The sequence below is a fragment of the Struthio camelus genome, chromosome 1, assembly GCF_040807025.1.
Source record: "Struthio camelus isolate bStrCam1 chromosome 1, bStrCam1.hap1, whole genome shotgun sequence".
Classification (NCBI taxonomy): Eukaryota; Metazoa; Chordata; class Aves; order Struthioniformes; family Struthionidae; genus Struthio; species Struthio camelus.
Window position 1 is genome coordinate 72,028,630 of NC_090942.1, and position 22,812 is coordinate 72,051,441.

General features: G+C 40.0%; 1 protein-coding gene across 1 annotated transcript in view; it reads left to right on the forward strand.

Annotated features, from left to right (window-relative positions):
* Positions 1 to 22,812, forward strand: part of DERA (deoxyribose-phosphate aldolase) — a 57,298-nt gene that overhangs the window by 29,440 nt on the left and 5,046 nt on the right. The window contains exons 7-8 of the mRNA XM_068948225.1: positions 17,964 to 18,076; positions 21,779 to 21,928. Of these exons, the coding sequence (XP_068804326.1) occupies positions 17,964 to 18,076; positions 21,779 to 21,928 (263 nt within the window). The remainder of the gene's footprint in view (positions 1 to 17,963; positions 18,077 to 21,778; positions 21,929 to 22,812) is intronic.

The following is a 22,812-nucleotide window of genomic DNA, read 5'->3' on the forward strand; positions in this document are numbered from 1 at the left end:
AATTTGTTTTACCTTGCTCTCTGGAAAGCTAAGGAAAACATAGCCGTGAAATGCAATACATTTGTTTTCATTATAGATATTTAAGCAGTTAGCTGTGCAAGGATCAGGAAGAAGGGCTGTATATTCTACTGCAACATTACTAAACATACAGGCTTTAAACAATTGTATCATAGGTCATTAAGCAGTGAGTTAAATAAACTGTAAGTTGAGATACAGGCCCCTGTAAAAATAGAGTTTAGAAAGGGGATGAGTTAATGCTAAAAAAAACTTTAGAGTCTAGAAAAATCTAGAGTCTCTAGCACAAAAAAAAAAAACCACCTTGTGAAAAGGAGTAAAAGATGGCTGAGGCAACAAGGTCTCTGTTGCTGATAGGCTCAAAAGATAAAATTAAAACACATGAAATGTGCAAGCAGGCATGTTTTTTTAGATGCTTTGATACTGTTCATTCCAAAGTGAACAGAAATAATATATCCAAATGGGGAAGAAAAGCTTTATCTCGCAGTTCTCAGAAGAGCTCGCTATCAGTCTTTCAAGGCTTCATCATGGCATATCGGAACAGTTCCAGTTAATAGATGCTTACCATTTTCACAGAAAGCCTTTTCAAAACCTGAAATCATGAGTAGGCTGGCCTTGTCCTAGATACAGAGAGAGGTTGGCTGAGGACTATAGTATTCAGTCTTTGTCTTTGAAAGCAGAAGGTGGATTGAGGCTCCTGGTCATTCTATTTACAGACCCTATCTTTAGTTTATAAAACAAGCTGGGCTTTTTTTGCTTTTCTTTTTTGCTTTTTTGCCAATAACGTACCGGTAGCTGTTGTTGTTTTGAGCACTGTCTTGCAAGGATGTATTTTGAACAGGGTTAGATGGGATGGCTGTAGACATGCTAGCAGCTGCCTAAGTGTTAGGAGTACACGAGCCACTGTTGGATGTGGACTGTTGTGATCCAAAGCAGAAGTTCTACCAAGAAAACGTTTTGTAAAAAATGCAAAAGGAGAAAGGAGAGCAAACTAGCAAAATTTGACTGAAAAGCTAGGGCATACTTTATGTAGATGCTACTAATGCAGGACTACTGAATAAATAATAATTCTTGGCACTTAGATAGCACTTTTTACCTTCAACGTATATATGGGCATTAGCAGAATAAATCTCAATACCCCTGTGAAGTACAAGGCAAAGATCATATCAGACAAGTCAAACTGAGATCAGAAGCCTGGGGTTCCTGACTTATTGCCCGTTTATAATTTCAGCTGTAATTTTACGCTAATAAGTCTGTTGTTAGAGTCCAGAGCATTTCCAAATGAAAAGCAAACCAAAGTAGGGAAGAGGCGTGGTAGCAGGTTTAAAGCAATGATTCTAATTTGTGTCTTGTTTTACACATATGAAATACAACCAATTGTATAGAGTTTCTAGTGTGTCTATAGAGGGTCCCCCCTACCCTGTAAAGGGGCAGTCAGAAATTAGGGGCAATATATGTTGGATGTGGTCCATAAGCAGAGCAAGCTAAATTTGTCAGTTCCTTTATATACATATACATATTATATATATATATGTAAAAGAGCTGTGAACTGGCTTTGACTGCTTTCTAAGATGGTAGGTGATGTTAAGCTCTGGTCTGGAGGCGATTTTAGACTTATCGGTACAGGGCTGGGCACCAACCAGTAAGTCCTTACTCTTCTGAACGTACAGGAAGAGGACTTGCTCTCTGGCAGGTAACTAAGGCCTTCTCAGGCCCAGCGTGGTGACAGTCTCCTCTCTCCCTCCAGTGCAGAAGGAGTCAGTGCGAGTCCAAGGAGCGATACGGACGGCTTGCTGTCCCACCTTTGCTGAGCTATGGTCACCAACGGGAAAAGCTAGATGTTAAGGTGCACTATATTCTTGCCTCTTGCTACCTGTCTGCACAGAGCAAAAGCACAGGGCAGGGACAGAGTTCTCCCACCAGCGCTATCAAATGGTAAAGATTAATACTAAATTCTCCTAGGCTGTTGTTATTTGGTAGTACAATTTAGATCTAGTGTGGGCATCAGCACACTTCTGAATTTCTATCGGTTTACTGAGAGCACATGATATGATGTTTATGTCAGCTTTCAAATACCTCATTTGTCCTAAGATCTGCCCATTCCTTCAGAATTTTTAGATAAATTTGAACTTGCAGAACTGGTACCAGTTCAGCACTTTGCATCACGCAGATGTAGCATTGTATGTAGTTTTAGGAATATAGCTGTGGTTGCTTTCTTGGAGGTGTAGAAGTGGTTACAGCGTGGCTGCTTTAAGAGACTCATCAGGGCAGTAATTCTATGGAATTATATTAGGAGTTGATAACTTTTTCCTCTGTTTGCTGCAAACAAGTGTCTTGCATTCTGCATAGTCTGCAGTTGTTTTGCATGCTCAGAATTTGAGTTAAGGTCACTGAAAGTTCAGTGCAAGGAGTGAGCACAAAACGCATACTGAAGACGTGTGCTGTGCAAAAACCAAGATACGGGACAGGTCAGAGACGTGTTCTGTCTCAAAATTGTGAATGATATTATGGAATAAAAATCCTTTTCGATTAGGAATTAGATCAAAAGATGTTCCTGGCAAAATGGAAAGTCTTTAAATGTAATCGGTCTGTACAGGAACAAGTGACTTCATTTATTCGTGTACAGTGTGGAAAAAAACCCCGGGAGTATAAAAATGCAGAAAGCTGTATGTTCTGTAAGGCAGTACAAGGCTGCTCCCGTAAATGATGTAATTGCCTACAAGCTTAACAGTGATACTGCAGCTAATCACTAGAAATAATGTAGGCATGATAGATAAGGTTGGAGTTGAAAAGTTCTAACGATCCGATCACATCATCCCCAGGTTTGAATTACTGATGGAGGTCCATACAAAGAGCAGTAACACAAAAAATATTGGGCTTGAATAAAGCAGACCTTGAAGGAATGCAAAATGAGACTTAACAATCTGTCTGGAATTCAATAATGTATGTACAGGGAATCAGAAGCGAAGGAATGGAAGGTGGTTAAGAAACACTAGGGCAAGTTCTAATGAAAAGTCTTCTCGGTAAAGTCAAAAGAGCAACAGAACTCTGTCTGGGTAAGTAGAGGACCGAAGTAATACAGAAGAGGAGCAGAAATGTTGGAAAATACAGAGAGTCTGTGAGGGGAAAACAGAGTTAGAGAGTATACTGTAAAACCTCATTTGTTTGCACTTTGTTAAGCCAGAAACCCAGACATGCATATGATGCCATGTTTTGTTATGCATTTATTTATGTCCGTACTGAACTGTGTGCTAGCTAGCCTATACAGTCACATCTGAGGGGAGACAGTTATCGGGGGGCAGTTCATATTCGTCATACCAGGATGCTTGGTGATTGATTAAGTTTGCTAATTTTGTGGAAAGTCTATTCTATTATTGGCGTTCTACTATAATTAGGAAATAGCAATGTAGAGCTTCTACTCAAGTCAGAGAAGAAATATGGGTGTAAAACAGATGACATCTGTCTGTTCTTTACCTGTTTGTTTGATTTTTGCAGCATCCAAAACATTTCTTGACACCCCCACCCCTTGCCCTCACTTACAAGCAGAAACAGTGCTATTTCTAAGCAGCTCTTGCATAACAGTAGAGTACCAAGTTAGGCCAGGAAAAGAGAAGATGGGTAGGATTGTCTGAGATAGCAGAACGGCTCCTGACTTGCTATCACCTTCGACAACTCAGTTACCTTTCCTATTTTTCCACATATAAAATTGACATTGCACATTTCATAGGACCTTGATGAGGTCTGATAAATTAAGGGGTAAGCGGAAATATATTCCAGCGATTAGAAGGCATTTTCCTTGTTTGTGCACAAGGACGGGATACCCTCAGTCACAATTAAATCAGCGAACTGAGCAAGAGAAAGCCTGGCGGGAGCTGCCAAGTCTGACTTAGAAGCGCAGCCAGCCCTGGGGACCGGCAGTGAAGGCAGGACAGGCTCACTGCAGTAGCTTGCAGTGAGATATACCACAGGGTAATATAAGGATCACGCAAAACATTACACTTTCCTCTACGCTGGTATTCGAAGAGTTGACAAGTACTATAGGCTCCGTGGGGTTGTGGCCTATCGTAAGAGTTCAAACCCTGAGCTGCACAGATTTCTGCTATTTGAGCTGTAAGAAAGTGGCTATGCCTTACACTTCAATCTTTGAAACTGGTTGTAAAATAGTAGGTTACAGTGATTAGCCATGCGCTGTTGGTATGACATACTGTTGGGAGGGGTCAGCCTTCTATTAACAAACTCTCCTAAATGCCTGAATAGCATTTTTCTTTTGCTGATTTTCAAGATCTTTGCAAAGCATGTTAATTAAGGAATATCTAAATGGTATACTTTCAATTTATGACAACTGATGCAGAGAGCTGAGAAAGCACCCCGTTGCGTTAATTTTCCTCATGAATGAAACCTTGTTTCTATGTTAAATAATTTGCTGGAATTTGAGTTAAAACTTTTGAAGTTGCATATCACCTCAGACTCAGAAATCATTGCACAGTGAATAGTTCTAGTCAAACATGCCGTCAAAATAACATGGCTTCATAGCAAGAAACTTAGCATCTGTGAAGCTCCTGTATTGAAGGTAATGGTTTGAGAGAATGTAATTTTAAAACATGGAAATATTATGTAAAATCAGTAGATGCACAGGGTACTATTTATTTCTCTGATATTTCAGGGTTTTTTTTATTATGTTAGCAGCAGGTGTTAAATTGTACTAAACAAGTGAAAAATAGAAATAAATATTTAATTTACTGTATCTATCAATTATACAAAATTGGCTCATGAAATATTAAAGTATCTTTTAAGAGATTGCAAGTAGGAGCACTAGCTGGAAATACAGTCCCTTAACAGAAACTTAATATAGATGTGGAAATAAACTAAGCGTGATTTTAGGGTTGTAGGTCCTAGGATTTTTTTTGTTGCTTTTTAAGGTGGCAAGGCCTAGTGATCATGCTTATCTGATCTGAAATTATTTTGAAGATATATGCCCAAGATAGCAGAACGTAGAATTAGACTTCTGAAGAGAAAGATGTTGAATGGAAAAATACGTTAGGAACGTGTGATCTTGAACATCAGTGAGCAGTTTTGAAACACTGTGGGCACTCATTCAAATACACCCATTTACTCAAAAGGAGCAGAAATGCCATGAAAAATGAAGAAACATAACAAGAGATGGACACGAGCACAAATGAATTCCAAGTCGAGACATAAAAGTGGGGCAAAATTACAGTCATATAAAACAAGAAATTAGTCATAAGGAGACTTTGAATAATCTCCTTATCCGGGAAGCTTGATCTTAAAACACACCAAGATCAGTATAGTGATACCCACTAACTTTTAACAGCTCATATCCTAATTGTGCTGACACTATATCTGGAAGTGTTACCTCATCAAGTGCAGAAATATGAGCTGAATACCCAAGCTAACTGCTGGGTTCCGTGATATGGCAAACACATTCCCAGGATCCGCTTTATGCGTGTGTGTAGTCTCACGGAGCTAAAGATTATTCAGATGCAGGCATTTAAGCTCCTGTTTAGCATTTTCCCTTCCTTATAAATGCAGGTTTTAAACTGGAATTTAAAAGGTCTTCTTAGTAGAGTTAGTCAAACGTTTCTCAAAGGAAAATATTTTTGTCAGGAAATGGCCATAGGAGATAGGAATGTTCTTCAGGAATGTGTTCATTTCAGTAATGCTCCAAAGGAGGCCTCCATGGCTTTTTCCGGCTTGCCTCTGTGGTTGCTTGGAGTACTTCTGACGGGTTGCAAAGGGACCGTGGTAGGTATGTGGGTTTCTGAGAGCCTATCTCCAGGCTTTTTCAGTTCCGGGTATACCATGTTGCCAAAGTGCAAGCCATGCTGGAAAGATGTTGAAAAGAAAGCAAAGCATTCCCTTCTTTGAAGCTACATTTTGGAATTTCAGTCCCTGGGAAACATTCCTGTTTTGTATAAATTCTTTTAATTCCATTTCTGAAATGACTGTTTTTAATTTCAGCATCAAATTAGTCAAATTCTAATTTCTAACTTTGCCTACTTTATAGCTACCAACCCGCAATACCTTTCCCAGGTGTTGTGGGTTGCTTGTAATAGTCTTGCTTTTAAGGAGATTTTTCAAAGACAAAAACGACAGCACAGTCCACAGTCTTCATGGCAAGTCAACAGGGATCTGACATCTGATTGTCATCTGCCCCTTTGATGTTTCTCCTCCTCTAGCATTTGTGCCATAACGTGACTTTCCCTGCAGTGTACAGCTGCAATGGATTTCTCAAGTTGAGTTCTCAGTGAATCTAAGATGTAGAAAAACGTTCTCCTTGATGTGCCAGGACTTTTTCATACGAAAAAGTCTTCATTCTGTCATCTTTGCAGTTACACCACCAGTCCCATGCCCAGCTAATCAGCCTATCCCAAACATCACAGAGGTAAAAGCTTTGTAGTTTATCAAGAAGATTTGTTAATTGGTTGCTAATGGACCAAAAGGGAAACAAATAACAGTGTTCTGTAGTCTCTGCAGCATGTTATATTTAAATTTTGCAATGCAAAATGCTGAATCTTGTATCTTCAAAAGCCTCCTTCCCACTGGTCCTGGAAAACGGGTATGTAGACAGCTCAAAGGAAACACAAAGCTTTGCACACAAAAAATAGAGCTTTGAAACCAAATCCAGGCCCTCAGACAAGAAAGCAGCCTGGTAGGGTGTCATGCTGGGGGGGGGCTGCGTTTCTCATGGCCTTTCCTCTCCACTAAGAGAAGGAAGAGTTTCATGTGGTGCTCTGGTAACAAGATGCCATATATGCGCAGCTGATGCCTAGCTGCTTATGGTCATATTGCAATCAAGTAGTGGGTTTGCAGCTTCTGTGGAGGTAATCAAATTTAGCTTCAGAGTAATTTGCTTGGTTACCAGTTGCAGTTTTGTTGCAGCTTCAGGGCAGATTCTTCCTGGATGAACTCTGTGTTACTCTAGCTATGCCATTTCCAGCACCCGTGTTAGAATTACAGCTCATGCAGGTTTAAACAATCCATCTCCAGAGTGAACTGCAGAAATGCTCTTTTGCTGCTTAAAACTAAAACCAAAAAAACCCTAGTAAAATAAATAGAGCTACTCAGTGCTTTTGAACTTCTTTTGATAAGTTAATTTGCAGAAACTTGCTTATATTAGGAAATAAAACTGAATGCATGAGCGAAACCGAGGAAGAAAGGAATACATTTTTGCTGAAATGTTCAAGAAATTAAGTAAAAATAAGTAACTGAGGAGCACAGAGAAGCTTTGTAGAGTTGCATTTCGCACCGTTAAGGAACACTGTTGCTGTAGTGGAACATGCAGAGCGCTTTGCCATCTCCGTATGGAAATGCTATAGATGAGAACAAAGAATTAATAATTAGTATCATTGCTCCATGTCACTAATTAGAAATAATTCAGAGGAGGGTTTTGCAGTTGAGGTTATTGGCTGATATCTGGTACATGGAAGACCGAAGCAAGAAAGGAGCTGAGATTATTTGAGTGGAATATTTAAATAGTGAAAGGCAGAGGGAAGTTAAGAAGAGAAATGGTTGAAGTCGGAAGGAGGTAGCTAATATGGCATTGGAGGCATCAGTGATGCATGTTGTATTATTCATGGCCCTGACTCTGATATGGCATGTAGGTTTTCTACGTTTTCATTTGCTAAATTAGGTGAGATAACACATAAAGAGTGAAGTAGTCAGTGGAACGTAGAAAGGATTTAGATCACCATGATTATACAAAGCTTGCAGACGCCTTTCCACAGAATGTAAGTTGCTACAGCACTGATTTTATGTTAATTTACTAGTGAATAATTTAAAAAGACCTGTTTACTTTTTAATAAAAAGGAAAGATATAAATTGGCTGAGTGTTCCTAATGTTACTTACAGCTGCCATTGAGCAGATGTTAGGGGTTCTTAGTGGTATGCTAGACCAAAATAAGTTTAATGAATAAACAAACAATCTCTTTTTACCACCAACTCTTTCAGACCTTTTCTCTCCCAAATTGACAATAAATGGCTTTTTAAAATCTCCTTTATAAATAATTACCTTTCTTTTGCCACTTTTTTTTTAGGCACTTGGATTTTAATTATGATGATGAACTGTTTTAATAAAGTTGTTAAATAATTTTATCTGTTTAGGGCTGAGTCCAGTTTCCAATTCAAGTCAGTGGGAATTTTTCTCTTTGACTGCATTGGTTCCTGGGAATTTAATCATTTTAATTCTTGCTAATTCACTGATACTGCGCTGCACACCGCTTTATAAATTCACAGTGGGAGAAGCAAACAGCTTGTAACATCTTCTTGTGCTGCTGAACTGAGCTCTGAGCGCACACCCCCCTCTTTGCTCCCTGGCTAAAAACTGTCTCCTGTTACTAGTAACCATTTTGTTCAACGCTGTCATTTTGATTGCAGTAAGTTCTAAAAGGTAGGTGGTTAAATGGAGGCAACCTAATGTTTGCTTTGGGCTTATGTCTGGGGTCCTTAAAGCACTTTACAGAAGATGGCTAGCAAAGTATTTTGCTTACTTACAGGCAAGGTGTTCGCAGCACTGATGTACCTTGCGTCAGACCAACGTCTTCCAGTGTAAATACTTACTAGAGAGCCACATATGTGGTTTGCTATAGAGAAATGCTGACTCTTTCTTCATGAAATTCTTCTTCAAAAACTCTTCATGACTTCAGTTATGATTCAGCATCTCAGAAAAGTAGTTATGTTACTGAAATGCATAAATCTCTCTCTGTTGAGGTGGAGAAGGAGTCTAATTACAAGTTTTTAAACTTCCTGAGTTTTAGTCTCATGGCATGGTCAAAAGTTTACTTAATTAAGTTTAACTATTATTTGAAAAAAGTACAGATCATGTTTAATCTTTTATAAAGACTTCTTTCAGATCATGTATGAGGAAAGTGCAAAACACAATAGTGTGTCTCATGGTCCTGCTTCTGATACTGAGTATCATGGATTACCACAGAAAATAATAATACCAATTTAGGTATTGCAGGAAGTCATAGTTAAAGGTGTGGACCTTGCGAGGCTTTAGAGATTAGGTCTGTCTGTGCATGCTGAGTACCCGTTTCTTTGGGATGCAGCTTGGACAGCTTTGTTTACTCTGTGTTGTGCGTGAGCTGAACAGAGCGGACTTAGGACCAAGCCTAAGTGGAGAGACTGTACTGCAACTTCTTGCCATTTCTGTCGGAAGCTTGGGACACAGAAAGCCAGAGAGACCAGGAGATGGGGCTTCCTGGTGTGACACCGAGATCATCACTGCAGCTATGGGTTTACCAAGTAACAGCTCAGTAAAAGCAGGGTAGTGTTTTGCTTGGCCGCTTCTATTTCTGAACATACAAACGTGGATGAAGGAAGCCGTTGTTATCAAAGTGATTCTCTTAAATATTTGTATAAAGCTACAAACTTTAGATAGATTTTTTTTTCCCCTGTAAGAAAGACGTTAAATGTGCTGTCTCAATGAATAGTGACATTTAATAACTCTCTACTAAATACCTGTGAGGATTTATACATCTAACACAAAGAGAGTTCGATACTCAAATACTTTCATTCACAGTATTTCAGGAGAAAGAATGAAATGCTGACAAAGTGGTAATATATATTTAGTGTTAGTTTTTAAAATGTAAAATCTCTATATAAAATGTGGATTTAAAGATTAAAATATTGTCTTCATTTTGCCAACTGACTAACCAAAAGTGCATTTCCAAGTCAGTTTCATTTATTTTTGGCTAGAACCTAGGCAGTTGTTGGTACATCTGGTTTGAGATGCTCACCATGATCACAGTCTGTCACCATCTCAGGACATAGGCTGTTGGCAAATGCAGTTGGAGAAACAATGCCCCAGCATATTAAGTACCTTTCTATGGGTTGCTCTCGATTTCTGATGGCGCTTAAGGGTCCTTTTGATTTTCTTCATTTTCAAAAAGAGTTTTCAGTAGATTGTCATGCCAGAAAAATCTAACTGAATTTGTCAGCAACAAATCTCAATAAAGCATCCCTTTGGAATAAGGTTGTTAGTTTTGCCATGTAAGCAACATTAATAATATAGCTAGGGGGAAAAAAGGTTTCTTTAAAAAAAAAAAAAAAAAAAAGGACTATATTTTCTTGACCCCCAGCAGAGGCTTGCTTCTTACAGAGTGTGGTTGCAGATGCAGAGTTTTTGGTTTTGTTTTTTGTTATTTGCTCTGGGAGGGGGGAGGCTTGGTATTCAGGCCACCTGATGAGCTAGAAACCTCCTAACACAACCCTACAGGTAGTGCTGGGAGCATCTGTTACTAGCTGAAATTTCTTGGATCTTCTCCCACCCGTTGCAGCCTCCATGTGTGAGTTTCGGCAGTTTGGCCAGGTGCCAAGTTATCAAAGGTGGGGAAGGAGGAAGGAAGTGCTCTGAGGGGCAAAAGCTCCTGGGAAGGAGAAGCTGCCAGGGAGGAAGGTTCCTTTTAAAAAAAAGCCATAGCTGGGAAGGAAAGAATAACTTGTGAAAAGCTTGTCTTTTTAACAACGCTGCCTTGCCGTATGCTACCATATGTGTTACTGAGGCCTTCCAGGGTGTTACCCCTTTCGGTAGCAGCAGGAGAGTGCACAGCACATGCATCCAGGAGGTCCCTAGCAGAATCTCTTTGTTCGTAAGTTGACTGTATTGAAAGCTTTCAAGTGTCATAAAAATTAAACTGAATACATAACGTTTTCCTAGTAATCACATGATTGCCAGAACTGCAGTATTCAGCGTTCTGTGCGAGCCTGTAGGGAACCAATTCTGCCTCCTTTATGAAAGCAAGGAGGCAGCAAAGACAATTACAAGCTGGAGTCTGGTGAGATCTGGCACTTCCCCTTTTCTCGGGCAAAGCCAGAGATACGACGTTGGCCACTACGTGCTCTTGGGAAACTGCTTTGATGCTGGAAATCTCCCCAGTGAGCTATAGAAAAAAAAAAGCTATAGAAGCTGCCTCCATGCCAGCTGCCTTTTTGCATGTAGGGAGCAGCGGGCAAGCGTGGCTGGTGCCGGCTGTTTGTCTGGTGCACGACAAGGAGGCTGGATGCTGGACAGGTTCTGGCTGTGGCCTTAAGACATGACTTACATCTCAGAAATCCATCCTGCCTTCCCCTGCATTAGAGTCGGAAGAGAAACTTGAACTGCTTTTATCATGAAAAGTTGAAAACCACTCAAAATGACATTGAAGTGTCATGATTTTGGCTGTACTGTGTATCTTTTTAAAAAATATTTAAAATTCATAGCACCTTTAATCTTGATAAAGTAGACTAATTTTCTGGTTGTTCTGTTCAGTAGGGAGTATCTCCAAGTAAATTTTAAGGAGCTGTTTCTTCAATTTGAGTAATTTCGTCACAAGTTAGTAGACGGTACATAATAAGCATACCTGGATTTTTGTTTCAAAGTTGCCATCAATATTAAAAAGGACAAAGCTAAATCTATTTGCTAAAACATAGTATGCAATATGCTATATAGTACTGTGACTCTATACTAGTTGTACATATTTATTATTTTCTTCCAAAACATCGTGCTATTTCTGGCAGGTATATCAAGGCTTTAGGGAGAAGCCTGATGTGGATCAGAGCTGTTTTAATTGTATCACAGTTTATGATACTTTATCATTGTTTAGATTATTTCAAATGTGAACAAGCATCATTTGTAAAAGAAGAGGAAGATGGGTAAGATTTTCAAATCAAATTTATTTTCTCCCACCACATTTTGTTTCTTCACTCGGCCCGGCAGCAACACCTGGCTCGGTGTTGAGAACCTGAGTGCTTGCATCTTATCTGGAAGGAGAGGACAACCTTTGTGTTGCTCCAGGATCTTTTTGGCAGCAATTTGTGCCGTCACTGCTCAAGTGATGAGAATGAAAGTCGTGTTTCCTTTCTCTCCCCTGGACACAACACGTCCAGCGAGGGCTCAGTGCTCAGCCCTGCCTGATGCCTACTACATACTGCCTGTGCTCAAAAACGGAGGGAAGCCATGCACAATAATTTGTAAAGGAAAAAGCATTCTGACTAGATAAGGTAAGGGGAAATGTGTATTTTTTCCCCAGTGACTGTAGTAAGGTTAGGGGTAGGTATTGGGATGCATGGATTTATTTCTTCCTCTCTCTCTTTGGCTTGCTGTGTGTCATTAGGCGAACTGCTTAACCAGGTTCAATAATACCATCTGCAAAATGAAATAAGGTTAATATAGGTCATGCACTGTAAAGCCCTTGGGTATAATAAATGGTACACAGTTTGAAATAAGAAAAAATAGAATCTCAGTAAAGAAACATGATATTTAACACGGGTATAACAATGCAGGAATTCCTTAAGCTTTACTCTGGTCCCCCTGGTAGCTCTTGGGAGGGTGCCCTGCCGCTCCCTCTTTGGAGCGGACAAGGCCTGGCTGTTCTAGCACCACGTAATTGTCTAAACCACTCTTGTGCCTGTGCCCGTGCCTGTCCCAACACTGCTTGGGCCTGGGAATTTGAGAAGCGCCTAGCAAGATGTTTCCTCCTGTGCTTGAGTGTGGTTTGAAGCATAAAGCCAAGAGCCACCACTGGCTGGGATTCCAGCTGGGGCCTCTGAGACTGGACCACATGTCTATTATTTAATCATCTCTTTCATCATACACAGCATGCATTGGATTGGAAGAAATGCTCTAAAAATAAAAAGCGCTGATGCTGTATATAGCACAGGGACAGAAGGTGGTATAGATCTTTCTTTTGAACCTTCTAAAGGAACCTTTTAAATGAACACCCAAAAAACTAATACTAATTAAGTAATAGTATCCTATGGAGACCTGTGGTAGACCCCATAATAGTGCGTTTGCAAGCTATGCATAATTCAGCAATGATGAATTCTTTCAGACATCATCTACAGGGAATTTTGTGTAAGTATGGACTTAATAATTTGTCCCTTCGTGTGTATGCGTAAGTGCTCCTAAGGGCATCATTTGGCCTGCAGAATGATAGGAGATGGTGTACACGAAAGGAAGCATCCCTTCCGAGTCTTGAAACCCAGGCTAAGATGATAGGATGGGTCATTAGAAAGGTCTTCGTATTTGTAAGCAGGTGTTAAACATGGAGCCCCATGATGTGATTTTTTTTTTTCATGCAGTCACTTTTCAAAAAAGAAATACAGAATATCCAGTTCACAAAAAAAACAAGTTATAAGCTAGCATTTTCAAGAATGGTAGCTTAGACACAGGCGCGTAAAAACATGCACAAGCACCTAAACAAGTACTCTGGCAGTGTAGCCATGTATGATGGAGTTAAAGCTGCTCAGGGAGTTACTGCTTAACTGAGTCATCAGAGCTGTGTGTTCTCTTGTCCTTCTCAATGGCAAAGTTAGGCTAGCAGGAAATATGTTTTACCTTGCAACTGGAATAGGATAAGGGCATGTAGGTGGACAATTATGATGGCTCAACTGACAAGAATTAGCCTTTTATATCTTCCGTGTCTTGCTCTGCCTTTCATTTTTAGATGGCTGATGACCTAGTAGCTCCTAGTCAGGCTAATTGTGTGTGAATCTTAAGACCGTAATTTTAGCCACTCATATAAATAAAAAGATGACTTGCTCTTGGAACTTTATGCACAGTTGATAATAGATGTATTTTATCATTGCTACAATATCAGCACAAACAGCAAGGAATTGGGAAGATCTCCTCAGCAGCATGTCTCTCTTTCCCCCTGGTGTAGAAGGTCTTGTAAAGGCATATGTTCACACTGTATGGCTAAATACCTTTATATATACACTGTATACTGTATATATATTTGACTTGCAGCAGCCAAGATACATCTGTGTTTGTTGCAAGTACTGACAAAGTAGTATGGCATAATTGTCCCTCTGCAAGTGTCTCTCTCTGAACTATTGTTTAAAATTGCCAAATGCATCTTTGTTCTTTATTAAGAGTAAGGCAACAGCACAGAGTCTGCAGTTATCAGGAGATAATCATTCCCCGAGGGCATTTGAGGCACTTCACAACCAAAAGGTTGTGATTACTCTACGATTGCTATGCTGCTTATGGCTCCATAATTAAGCAATAAGGAATAATAATATGTTTCCTGAATGCTGTCATCTAAGTATCGTTCTCCAGTTCTTGTGTGCTGACTGATTCTGTTTTAGGTGGGCTGGGAGCATTTGTGGTGTTTTGAAATGACATGGAGGATAGTAGTGGGATGGGCCGGTCATGGCAGCTCTCTTCTGGCCCTCGGGAGACTAGGGCATTCATTTTCCTGCTTTGCCAAATGCTTGCGGAGAGGCCTTGGGCTAGTCCCTGGTTTCTGTATACCTCACTTCTACACATCTGCTCAGGTGCCACAGTAACTAATGCTGTGTAAATATCTAAAACGGACATAATATAGTGGAGTTTATCTTAACCTCTAGGTGCTGACTCAGGGAACAAGCTAGGAAGACATTGCTTTTATTTTTAGCATGTGCAAATTCAGCTGGCTTAGTTTAAACAGCCTTTGCTGGAGTACAGTGGCAGAGGGGTGAGAAAGCAAGGAAAGAGGGTATTTAATGTCTTAAAATACTCCAGCTAATTTCCCAAGACATGGCCCAAGTGGCCTGGCTGTCAACAGAGCTGGGAACTCGGTTGCTTTGGATGGCCTAAGGTACTGTTAAAATATCTTAAGCCTTACTCAGATTTCCATCTCTGATTGAATTAGGCTGATGCATTTGTGCTTCCTGGGCCTCAGTGCTGTAATGTATCACATGCAGGTGGTTTAGTACCTTTGCAGCGAGCCCACTGAAACAGGTGTCTAGTGCTGCTGTGTTCCAGAAAGGCTTTGATGTCTGCATTTGTTACTGAATCAGTGAGTCGTACTAAATTCCCTGGAAAACCAATGTATTGTTGAGGTTTCACGTTGGGAGAGTCTTGCATTTTTCTTTGGCCTTTTCCAGGCTTACTAGTTCTAGAAATCTACCTTGATGGGCTCATTCTTTTAAGTCTGTGACTTAATATGTCATTGAATCATGTAACCTAACCTAAGGAAGGAAAAACCCGTGTGGGATGTATTTTAACATTAGCCCTGATTTATGCATGTACACATTTATAAGAAGATGATGGGAGGATGGGTGATAAACGTCAGGTTCTAAACCATCAGCTAAATTTCCAGATGAAACTCTTGCTGAACTTCTTTCCTTAGATTTGTTTTTACAGTCATGAATAAGAAATAGAATTGATGAAACTCTGTTATTATTACCAGGTTGGCGTAAATTCTTCTTAATGATGTGCTTTTTAAAGCAGCGGTTGATTTTTTTTTAAATCCCTCTTTTCATTAGTGAGACACACACGTTTATAATACTTTACATCGTAGTGCTCTCTGCTAGCGTACGTCTTCTGTGCTCTGCAAGGCTCTGTATGGAATCCTACTAGCCAGCTCTTGTATCATAAATAGAATTTGTTCAGGAAATAAAAATGTATTGTTTCCATTGTTAGAGGATGCTGCTAAATTGGCTGTATGTTTGTCTAATAATCACATCTAAAGCTGATTATTCTGGTAATAGCCTTAAGATATTATTTAAAAATAAATATATAAATGCAGTACTTTTGTACTAATACTAGTTTTTAATCTCTTCTTGTTTCTATGAAGTCTGAATGAGATTTTCAAAATTGAATAATAATTTGATCCGTTAATCTTTTGAAGCTAGTAATTTTATTTTCCCCTCTTTGCAGTCTCTGAGGCTCGCAAATGAATAGAGCTTCATTACTGGAGTCTGCATTTAATAACCATTATCCATTATCTTGTAATTAAGACTCCCTGTAACGAATCATGAGGACAATGCAAAAATACATAGTACATTTCTTTAATGAACTGGAAAATGTTCATCTTGTTCTATTTAGTAATGAGTTGCTGAATAGTCGTTAAATCCACTGGAGAATAGAGCTAGATGGATTTTGAAGACTATCTTGAGTTTGTGGCTAATCTATTAGAATTAAAATTTCATCTTCTATTTTTATCAACAGCTGATTAGAAGTCATTCTGTTTGACCAAATTGATTAGAAGACCATATACAAGGGCAGCTGTTGTTTAATGAAAGTTTTTAATGAAACTGTACCAGAGAGACTTGTAATTATAAGACTTATAAAAGCTTTGACTTACCTTATGCTGGAAAAAAATGGAAAGTATTGCACTGAAGGACTTTAAGCATTACATTTCAAAAGGGAAATTAAAAATATAATTTGGCAATGTTAAAGTTTCACTTCTGCTGTTATTTGTTTTAACATGACTATCAGATGTCCATGGTGTGTCCCTGAAAGGGAGTAGCTCCGAAGTAGTAACTCAGCTGTCTCTCATATGTGCACAGTTCTTTGCAAAGCTTGATAACTATTAATTGCCTCTTTTTCATATTGCACCTTCTCTGGAGTTAGATCTTTGTTCCTGAGTAGTCATTTCTGTTTAGAATGGGAATTGTCATAACGTGGTGCAATTTAAACACCAACAGGCTGAGTTAGTACCTAGAATGGAAGCCTACAAAGAAAACCTTGGTGTTACAAGGCACAGTGTCAATGATACAGCTGGATTATGTTTAAATTACAGGACCCAGAAACATGCCTGGCTTTGTCCCAACTTCCCATCAGGCTGAGACCTAGCTGTGTGCCAGCCTGCATCAGAGAGACAGGGCTCTGGAGTGTGCCACAGCACACAGTCCAAATGTAGTCTAGGCAACTCTTTGCCTTTAAGCCAGGAGTGAAACTTCTCTTTCTTACTCTAGGGGATGTTGTAGAGGCGTCATCGTTCAAAGACGAGAAAAAATGGACCCTACGCCAAATTTGAAGTGGAAGCAGATGCAATTCCAATTGACTTAAGTGGATGATGCACTTTTGCACTATGTTTGAATTATCCCTCTTCTCCTCCCGATTAATGTTGATAATTAATGATCCCACAGTACACCTTTTCCAAGAAGTGGGTTCCCAGGGATGAAGATGCCCTAATGCAATTAAAGAAGTTTTGTCATTATATTGTGTCAATGCAGGATCAGACACCGCAAAGCTTTCTTTTGGGGTAGTTTCTTAGTTTTTTATAAACAGAATGTTGTGTTACAGGACTCATTTTAAGCCAACCCAGAACAGCAAGTGTATATTAGACCGCTACACACAAATTCAGGACATACAGGGAAGAACAGTATTGTACATAAATGAGAAAGTAGGCAAAAAAAAAAGCCAACACTAATTCTCCTTCTTTAAATAGTACAGATGCTTTTGACCTTGTTTTTGTATTGAATCAGACCATGGCTTTAAATACAGTAAATTGTAATATTACAATTGCAGAATGCAAAAGAAAGGAGTTTTCCTCTGTTTACAATATCATACAGCTGATTTCATAAATACACGTGGAATTTCTTTCTTTTCACTTTAAAGAGCTATGGGAGATAGGTTACCGGCCTGTCAAATATGAAACTAAACAGATGCAAAGTTAAATTAAGAACCTGATGAAAATTGTTTTTATTCAAAAAGGTCCTTGTGGAAATATTAAAATATTGATTTATATGCAGACATTTTTCAGAGATCATCTCCCTTACTGTGATTAGTTCCTATTGCATGTGTATATGTGCAAATATATATATATGTGTGTGTGTGTGCGTGTATATATATACGCGCACACACACACACACACACACATGTATATATATATATGCACACACACACACACATATATATATGAGTGTCCATACATGAACGTACAGTATATCAGAGTGTCCTGAAGAGGTTGTTGATCTGATAGCTGGAGCAAAGAATGAAGTGCTGAGGTGCTCATTTAGCCCCCAGGATGTGTTAATTGCTCTGAAATGGAACGGGTATCTTAGTCTACTGTTTTAGCCTTGGCCGTAGCAAGGTTAATACCGGCGCTGCAGAGGCAGGTAAAAGAAAGCTTCAGAATTGTTGTAAGGTGTCAGTACATACTTGGAGGGCGTGAACTATGTATACACGGAGTTGCTGTTATTCTGAAACTACCATAAAGCTTTTTATTTCTCTTAAGGTTCCGATTTTATAAAGACCTCTACAGGAAAAGAAGTTGAAAATGCTACCCTTCCGGTTGGAGTAGTCATGATGCGAGCCATTAGGGACTTCTACTGGCAAACTGGCAACAAGGTAATTCTTATTACCTTTCTAAAAATCAGCCAAACAGGTTTATTCGGAAAGAAACAAGACTAATAGTTTCAAAATACAGAGCATATAAATCCACATATGTTAGCCTCTGTGATAATATGAGCAATAGGTAATGGGAGTTCTCTCTCACATTCCTCTTTTTGTTTGTTAACGATTACATAGTTTTCAAAAAAACATCAGGAAGCCTTTTTGCCTTTCCCCCTGTGAACTGCTGTGACTTCATTCCCTGAAAGCACATGCAATCTTAATTCATCCCCTGCTGCATTTGTTTTTGAAAATTTTCTCACCAGTTAAGGTGTTTCAATGGTCATCTCAGGTAATGGTAACTTCAGATCTGAAGTGGACAGTGATTAGCACAGCTCCATAAATTTCAGTGGAGCTGTACAAATTTATAGCCGTTGAGAGTTTGGCCAGTGTACATGGCTGTGTTTTCTGACTTTACCCAAGGGGTAAATTCTACTTTTTTTTCTCCCTTGGCAGAAAGGCGGGACAGTCGAGCAAAGCAGAACCGGTGGGATTCAGCGGCCTGGGAGCAGGGATGGGGCAGGGGGAGTGGTATGTCCTGGGACACCCCATGTGTCCGTCAGGTTGCGCTCACATGACATCAGTGGAGGTGGGCAGTAGAGAAGCACTTAGGGCAGGCCCCGTGATGGACTGCCTGTGCCTCTGTCGGTGCACCAGAGCAGGCAGAAAGGAGGAAATTATTTGAGGAAGCCTTAAGCCCCCTTTGCACCTCTTGTATCCTTGGACAACACCCAATGCAGGTGTTTGGCAGCGGGCTCTGTCTGTGCCTGCACCCCGGGGAAAGGAGACCATGTTGTTAACAAGATGCTCTCTCCGTTTCTGGGGACCTCCACAGCTGACCCTTCTGCTGGCAGCCGTTGGTGGTGTGATGTTAGGGCACGGTATGAGTGGTGGGATGGAGTGTGAGCTGCCTTCGATGGGTGCTGAAGCTCGCGGAGCACGTGACAGCAGGTGAGAGGCACGTCCATCTGCTTTCCGTGGTAGTCTAGGTGAGGCCAGTGTGGACGCCTGGGCCGTTTCCCACTCTTCCCTTCCCCAGCCCACATCTGTCTGTGCCGCACAGCAGCTCCAGAAGCTCCCGTAGACTTGCTTATGCAGGAACAGCATCACTGCCAACCTCAGGAAGGTCCCTCAGGCCAGGTGGCTCTCTGCAGCACGTGTGTGGGCTATATGAGCTATGTGCCGAAGGTGAGGCTTTGCTGTGTTAATGCAAGCTTTGTAGATATAATTGGTAATAAATGTTGAATTTACTTTTTGCTTTAAAAGAACGCATTCATGTTATAAAATGTGTTATTAAGAATGAGTGCTTATGTCTGTGTGCATGTGTGTGAGTGAATTAGATGTAAACTGACTTTATATTCTTTTATTAACTGAAGACAATATTATCAGTGACAAGAGATTTCTAAACGGTTTCTTTAACAAACTAATTTTGCTGCTGTAGAGATGCTTTCTAGCAAGGCGTTGGCTGGGAAAAACAGGTTAATGCAGAAATTAAACTTCTTCGAGGAAAGGAACAAGTTGCAGAGTAACATTTATTGAATGATAAGCTGTGTTGGTGATATGAAAAGTGTGCAATATAATGGGAAATAATCTTTTCCTGTCATTATTGAAGGGCATACATAAATTGGTTTTTCTGTTGGGAAAACCCCCAATCCAGAAAAACTTATTACTTTTAATAATACAAGGTGAAGAGAAAATTCTTGAGGAGATGGACTTATTAAGCAAAATAATGAAATGCTGTGAAACAGCAGGAAAGTGGTGACTGGACTTTATACTGCTCTTGAATTAAATGGCCCCCCCCCCTCCCCCCACCACCACCTTTTGCGTTTTTATGGTAGTCAGATGTGCCATTTGGAAAGCTGGTAAATGGAAGAGAGGAGAGTTGTCTTTGTCAGCTTTTTTTCCAAAGAAAAGAGCTTTCAGAATTTGCTTAAAGGGGAAGAAATTCTGCATGGTGTTTTTTATTATTTTATTAACTGAGTTTTACTTGGTTTTGCTACAAATTATCTCAAAGAGCTGTAATATTTGCAGGAAGAAATATAAGTGGGAGTTGGATTAGAATTTCTCTTCCTGAGGGAAAACTCATTCATGCTATTTCCATTTATTGTCTAGAAGATGCTTTTCCAGTTGTTGCAGTTTAAATTCCTGTTGGAAATCTAATGTTAACAGATGCATGCATACACTCACTCATCCATCCAACCACATAAACACAGTCTTTGTATTTTGAATTTATCAAGCTTTTCCTGTTATTATTCTTTTTAATCTTATTGGAAATATACTGTTATCAGAATGCTTCAGTGTGAGAGAAGGATTTATTCTATGATGTTTGTTTTTTTCTGAAATCACTATAAAAATTACTGAATATATTTAAATGATAGATACTTTTTGATTCTACTAATATATCTATAAGATACGAACAAATCTTCAAGGCAGTGAGGTTTCAGGAGTGTATACACAGAAATCAGAATGATAATTCTTGTAGAAGGAGGCTAAAGGGAAAAGATAAAGGATAAAGATTTACGGTGGAGGGAAATATAGAAAGAATCACTATGTGCTACTACACAGATGGTTCAGATTTTCCTGATATTTGATGCAGAAAGACCTGCTCCCAATTCTCCTTGTTTTTCAAGGTTTTGTAAACTGCTGCACGCCGATTTTTAAACAGGCATTTGACAGCTTTGTGTCACAAGCTCTGTCTGAGGATGAGATATGTTTAAATGGCACGTGACCAAAAGACTGGCGTTAGGGTGGTACCGGTCAATCACCTCATTGCTGGTTCTGCACTGGAGGTTGGATCATGGGATTCAAGATGTGTTTCCCTAAAGACAGGTATTTCCTGGCATGTGTGTGCTGACACACATGGCAGTTCATCTGTCCAAATAGGACACCCGTCTCTTATCAAGGGACTGGAAGTGTATTCAGCATGTGGTGGGAGAGAAGTTTTGCGGTTCCTGGGAAGCACAAAACTTTCTATTTCTGGTGAAGACAGACCCAGTTCAATTCCCGACTGGAAAATGGTTCACAAAGGCAACAAATATTCCATTTGGGTGTATTAATGTTAGTGAAAAATTAAAGCACTAAATAGGTTGGCATTTGCAGCCCGAATCATGTAGAACTGTGGTGCACAGGCTCTGTGTAAAGTACAATCATGTCTTGCTGCTCACCATGAGCCCAGGCACATCACATGTTTTATTTCAGCCTCTTTGATGTATGTTTGTTGTTATATGCTTGCAACATGAGCAGTAGGTGATATTCTGATATCCCAGGTTCTGGCTAAATTCTTTGGCCTAATATTTGCTATTGGCAAAGTCCTCTCTTGGACCTTGAAACCAGCTCCCGACGCTTAGTGAAGTGGAGCCTAAAGTATTACTTCTCTACTTGCTGTCCCTCATGACAGCAAGGAACTGGGCACTGGAGAAAGAGTGAGGAACTCAGAACAGCTGAGGATGAAAATTTTCCTTCGTAGTGCTGACTGGGGCTTGATGGCTCTTAACACTAGTCCAGACTTTGTAGGGTTTACAGTCACATACTTATCCAGAATAGAGTTTGTTATATACACCATGGGTATTTTTAGGCTGCAGGTGCACAAATGTTGGTTTCTCTTCTAGGGATGATAATTACTGAAAATGCATGTATTCCACTTCTTTTTCCTTGATAAAGGTTGGATTTAAACCTGCTGGGGGCATTCGGACAGCAAAAGATGCTATTACTTGGCTTATGCTGGTGAAGGAGGAGCTAGGAGTGGAGTGGCTAAAACCAGAGCTCTTTCGCCTGGGTGCCAGTAGTTTGTTGGAAGATATTGAGAAACAGGTCAGTTATTAACAATTTTCAGATTGATGGAGAGAAAAAGTTATCTTTCTGCATGTGCTGGCTTACTCTTTTTTGCAGAACATGGTTTTTGTCCTATCCGAAAGATAATGGAACATACATCTAATTCATTATTAATGACAAGTTCACTTACAGCCCAGTGTTTTTTTAAATTTGGCCTGTCATTATGCAGCCTGCAATTGCCTGGACCGGGCTCACAAATGCAGTGAGCAGAGAGGCACTGCGATTTGTGCATATGTAGTGTCTTTGGCAAAGGGATGGTAGCGTGCTCACCCGCACTCCTAGCTGTTGGCACTTCAGCTGACCCTCAGAGTCCCTTGCAGACCCTCCACATCACTGTGCTGCAACTGTTGACACTATGTTTCCATGCTATGGAGAAAATCGTGTCTCATTCTACATATGATACTGCTGATAGAGAAGTTTTACATACTGATTGTTTCCCAGGGACAGAGAAGCAATTGCATCCTACAAAGCCTCGTTTTTCTAATTGCTTTTAGTTTTGTGTGGTTAGGTCACAGTGTTACCTGGCAGACAAATAGCATATGAGTTACAATTGCAGGGCAACCTGTGGTTCCCAATAGGAAGAACGGTTCTGACCTACCTCACCAGGATCTCTCCCTGAAGGATGCAGCAGAGATGAAAACATCGTAGTGTCACAAGAATTACTAAACCATGAGGGCTGCTGAACTTCCCTCCCATGTTCATTAAGCCCAGGAGATTAGACGGTATTAGCTCCAAGCAAGAAAAAAGTATACTAGTCCTTGTGCTGTTGCTGCTGGTGGGAGGCCACAAGATGTAAGGGCTTTAGGGGGGAAAAAAGCATCAGTCTGTTCTCTTTCCCCCACTTCCCTGAAAGACATCGTAAG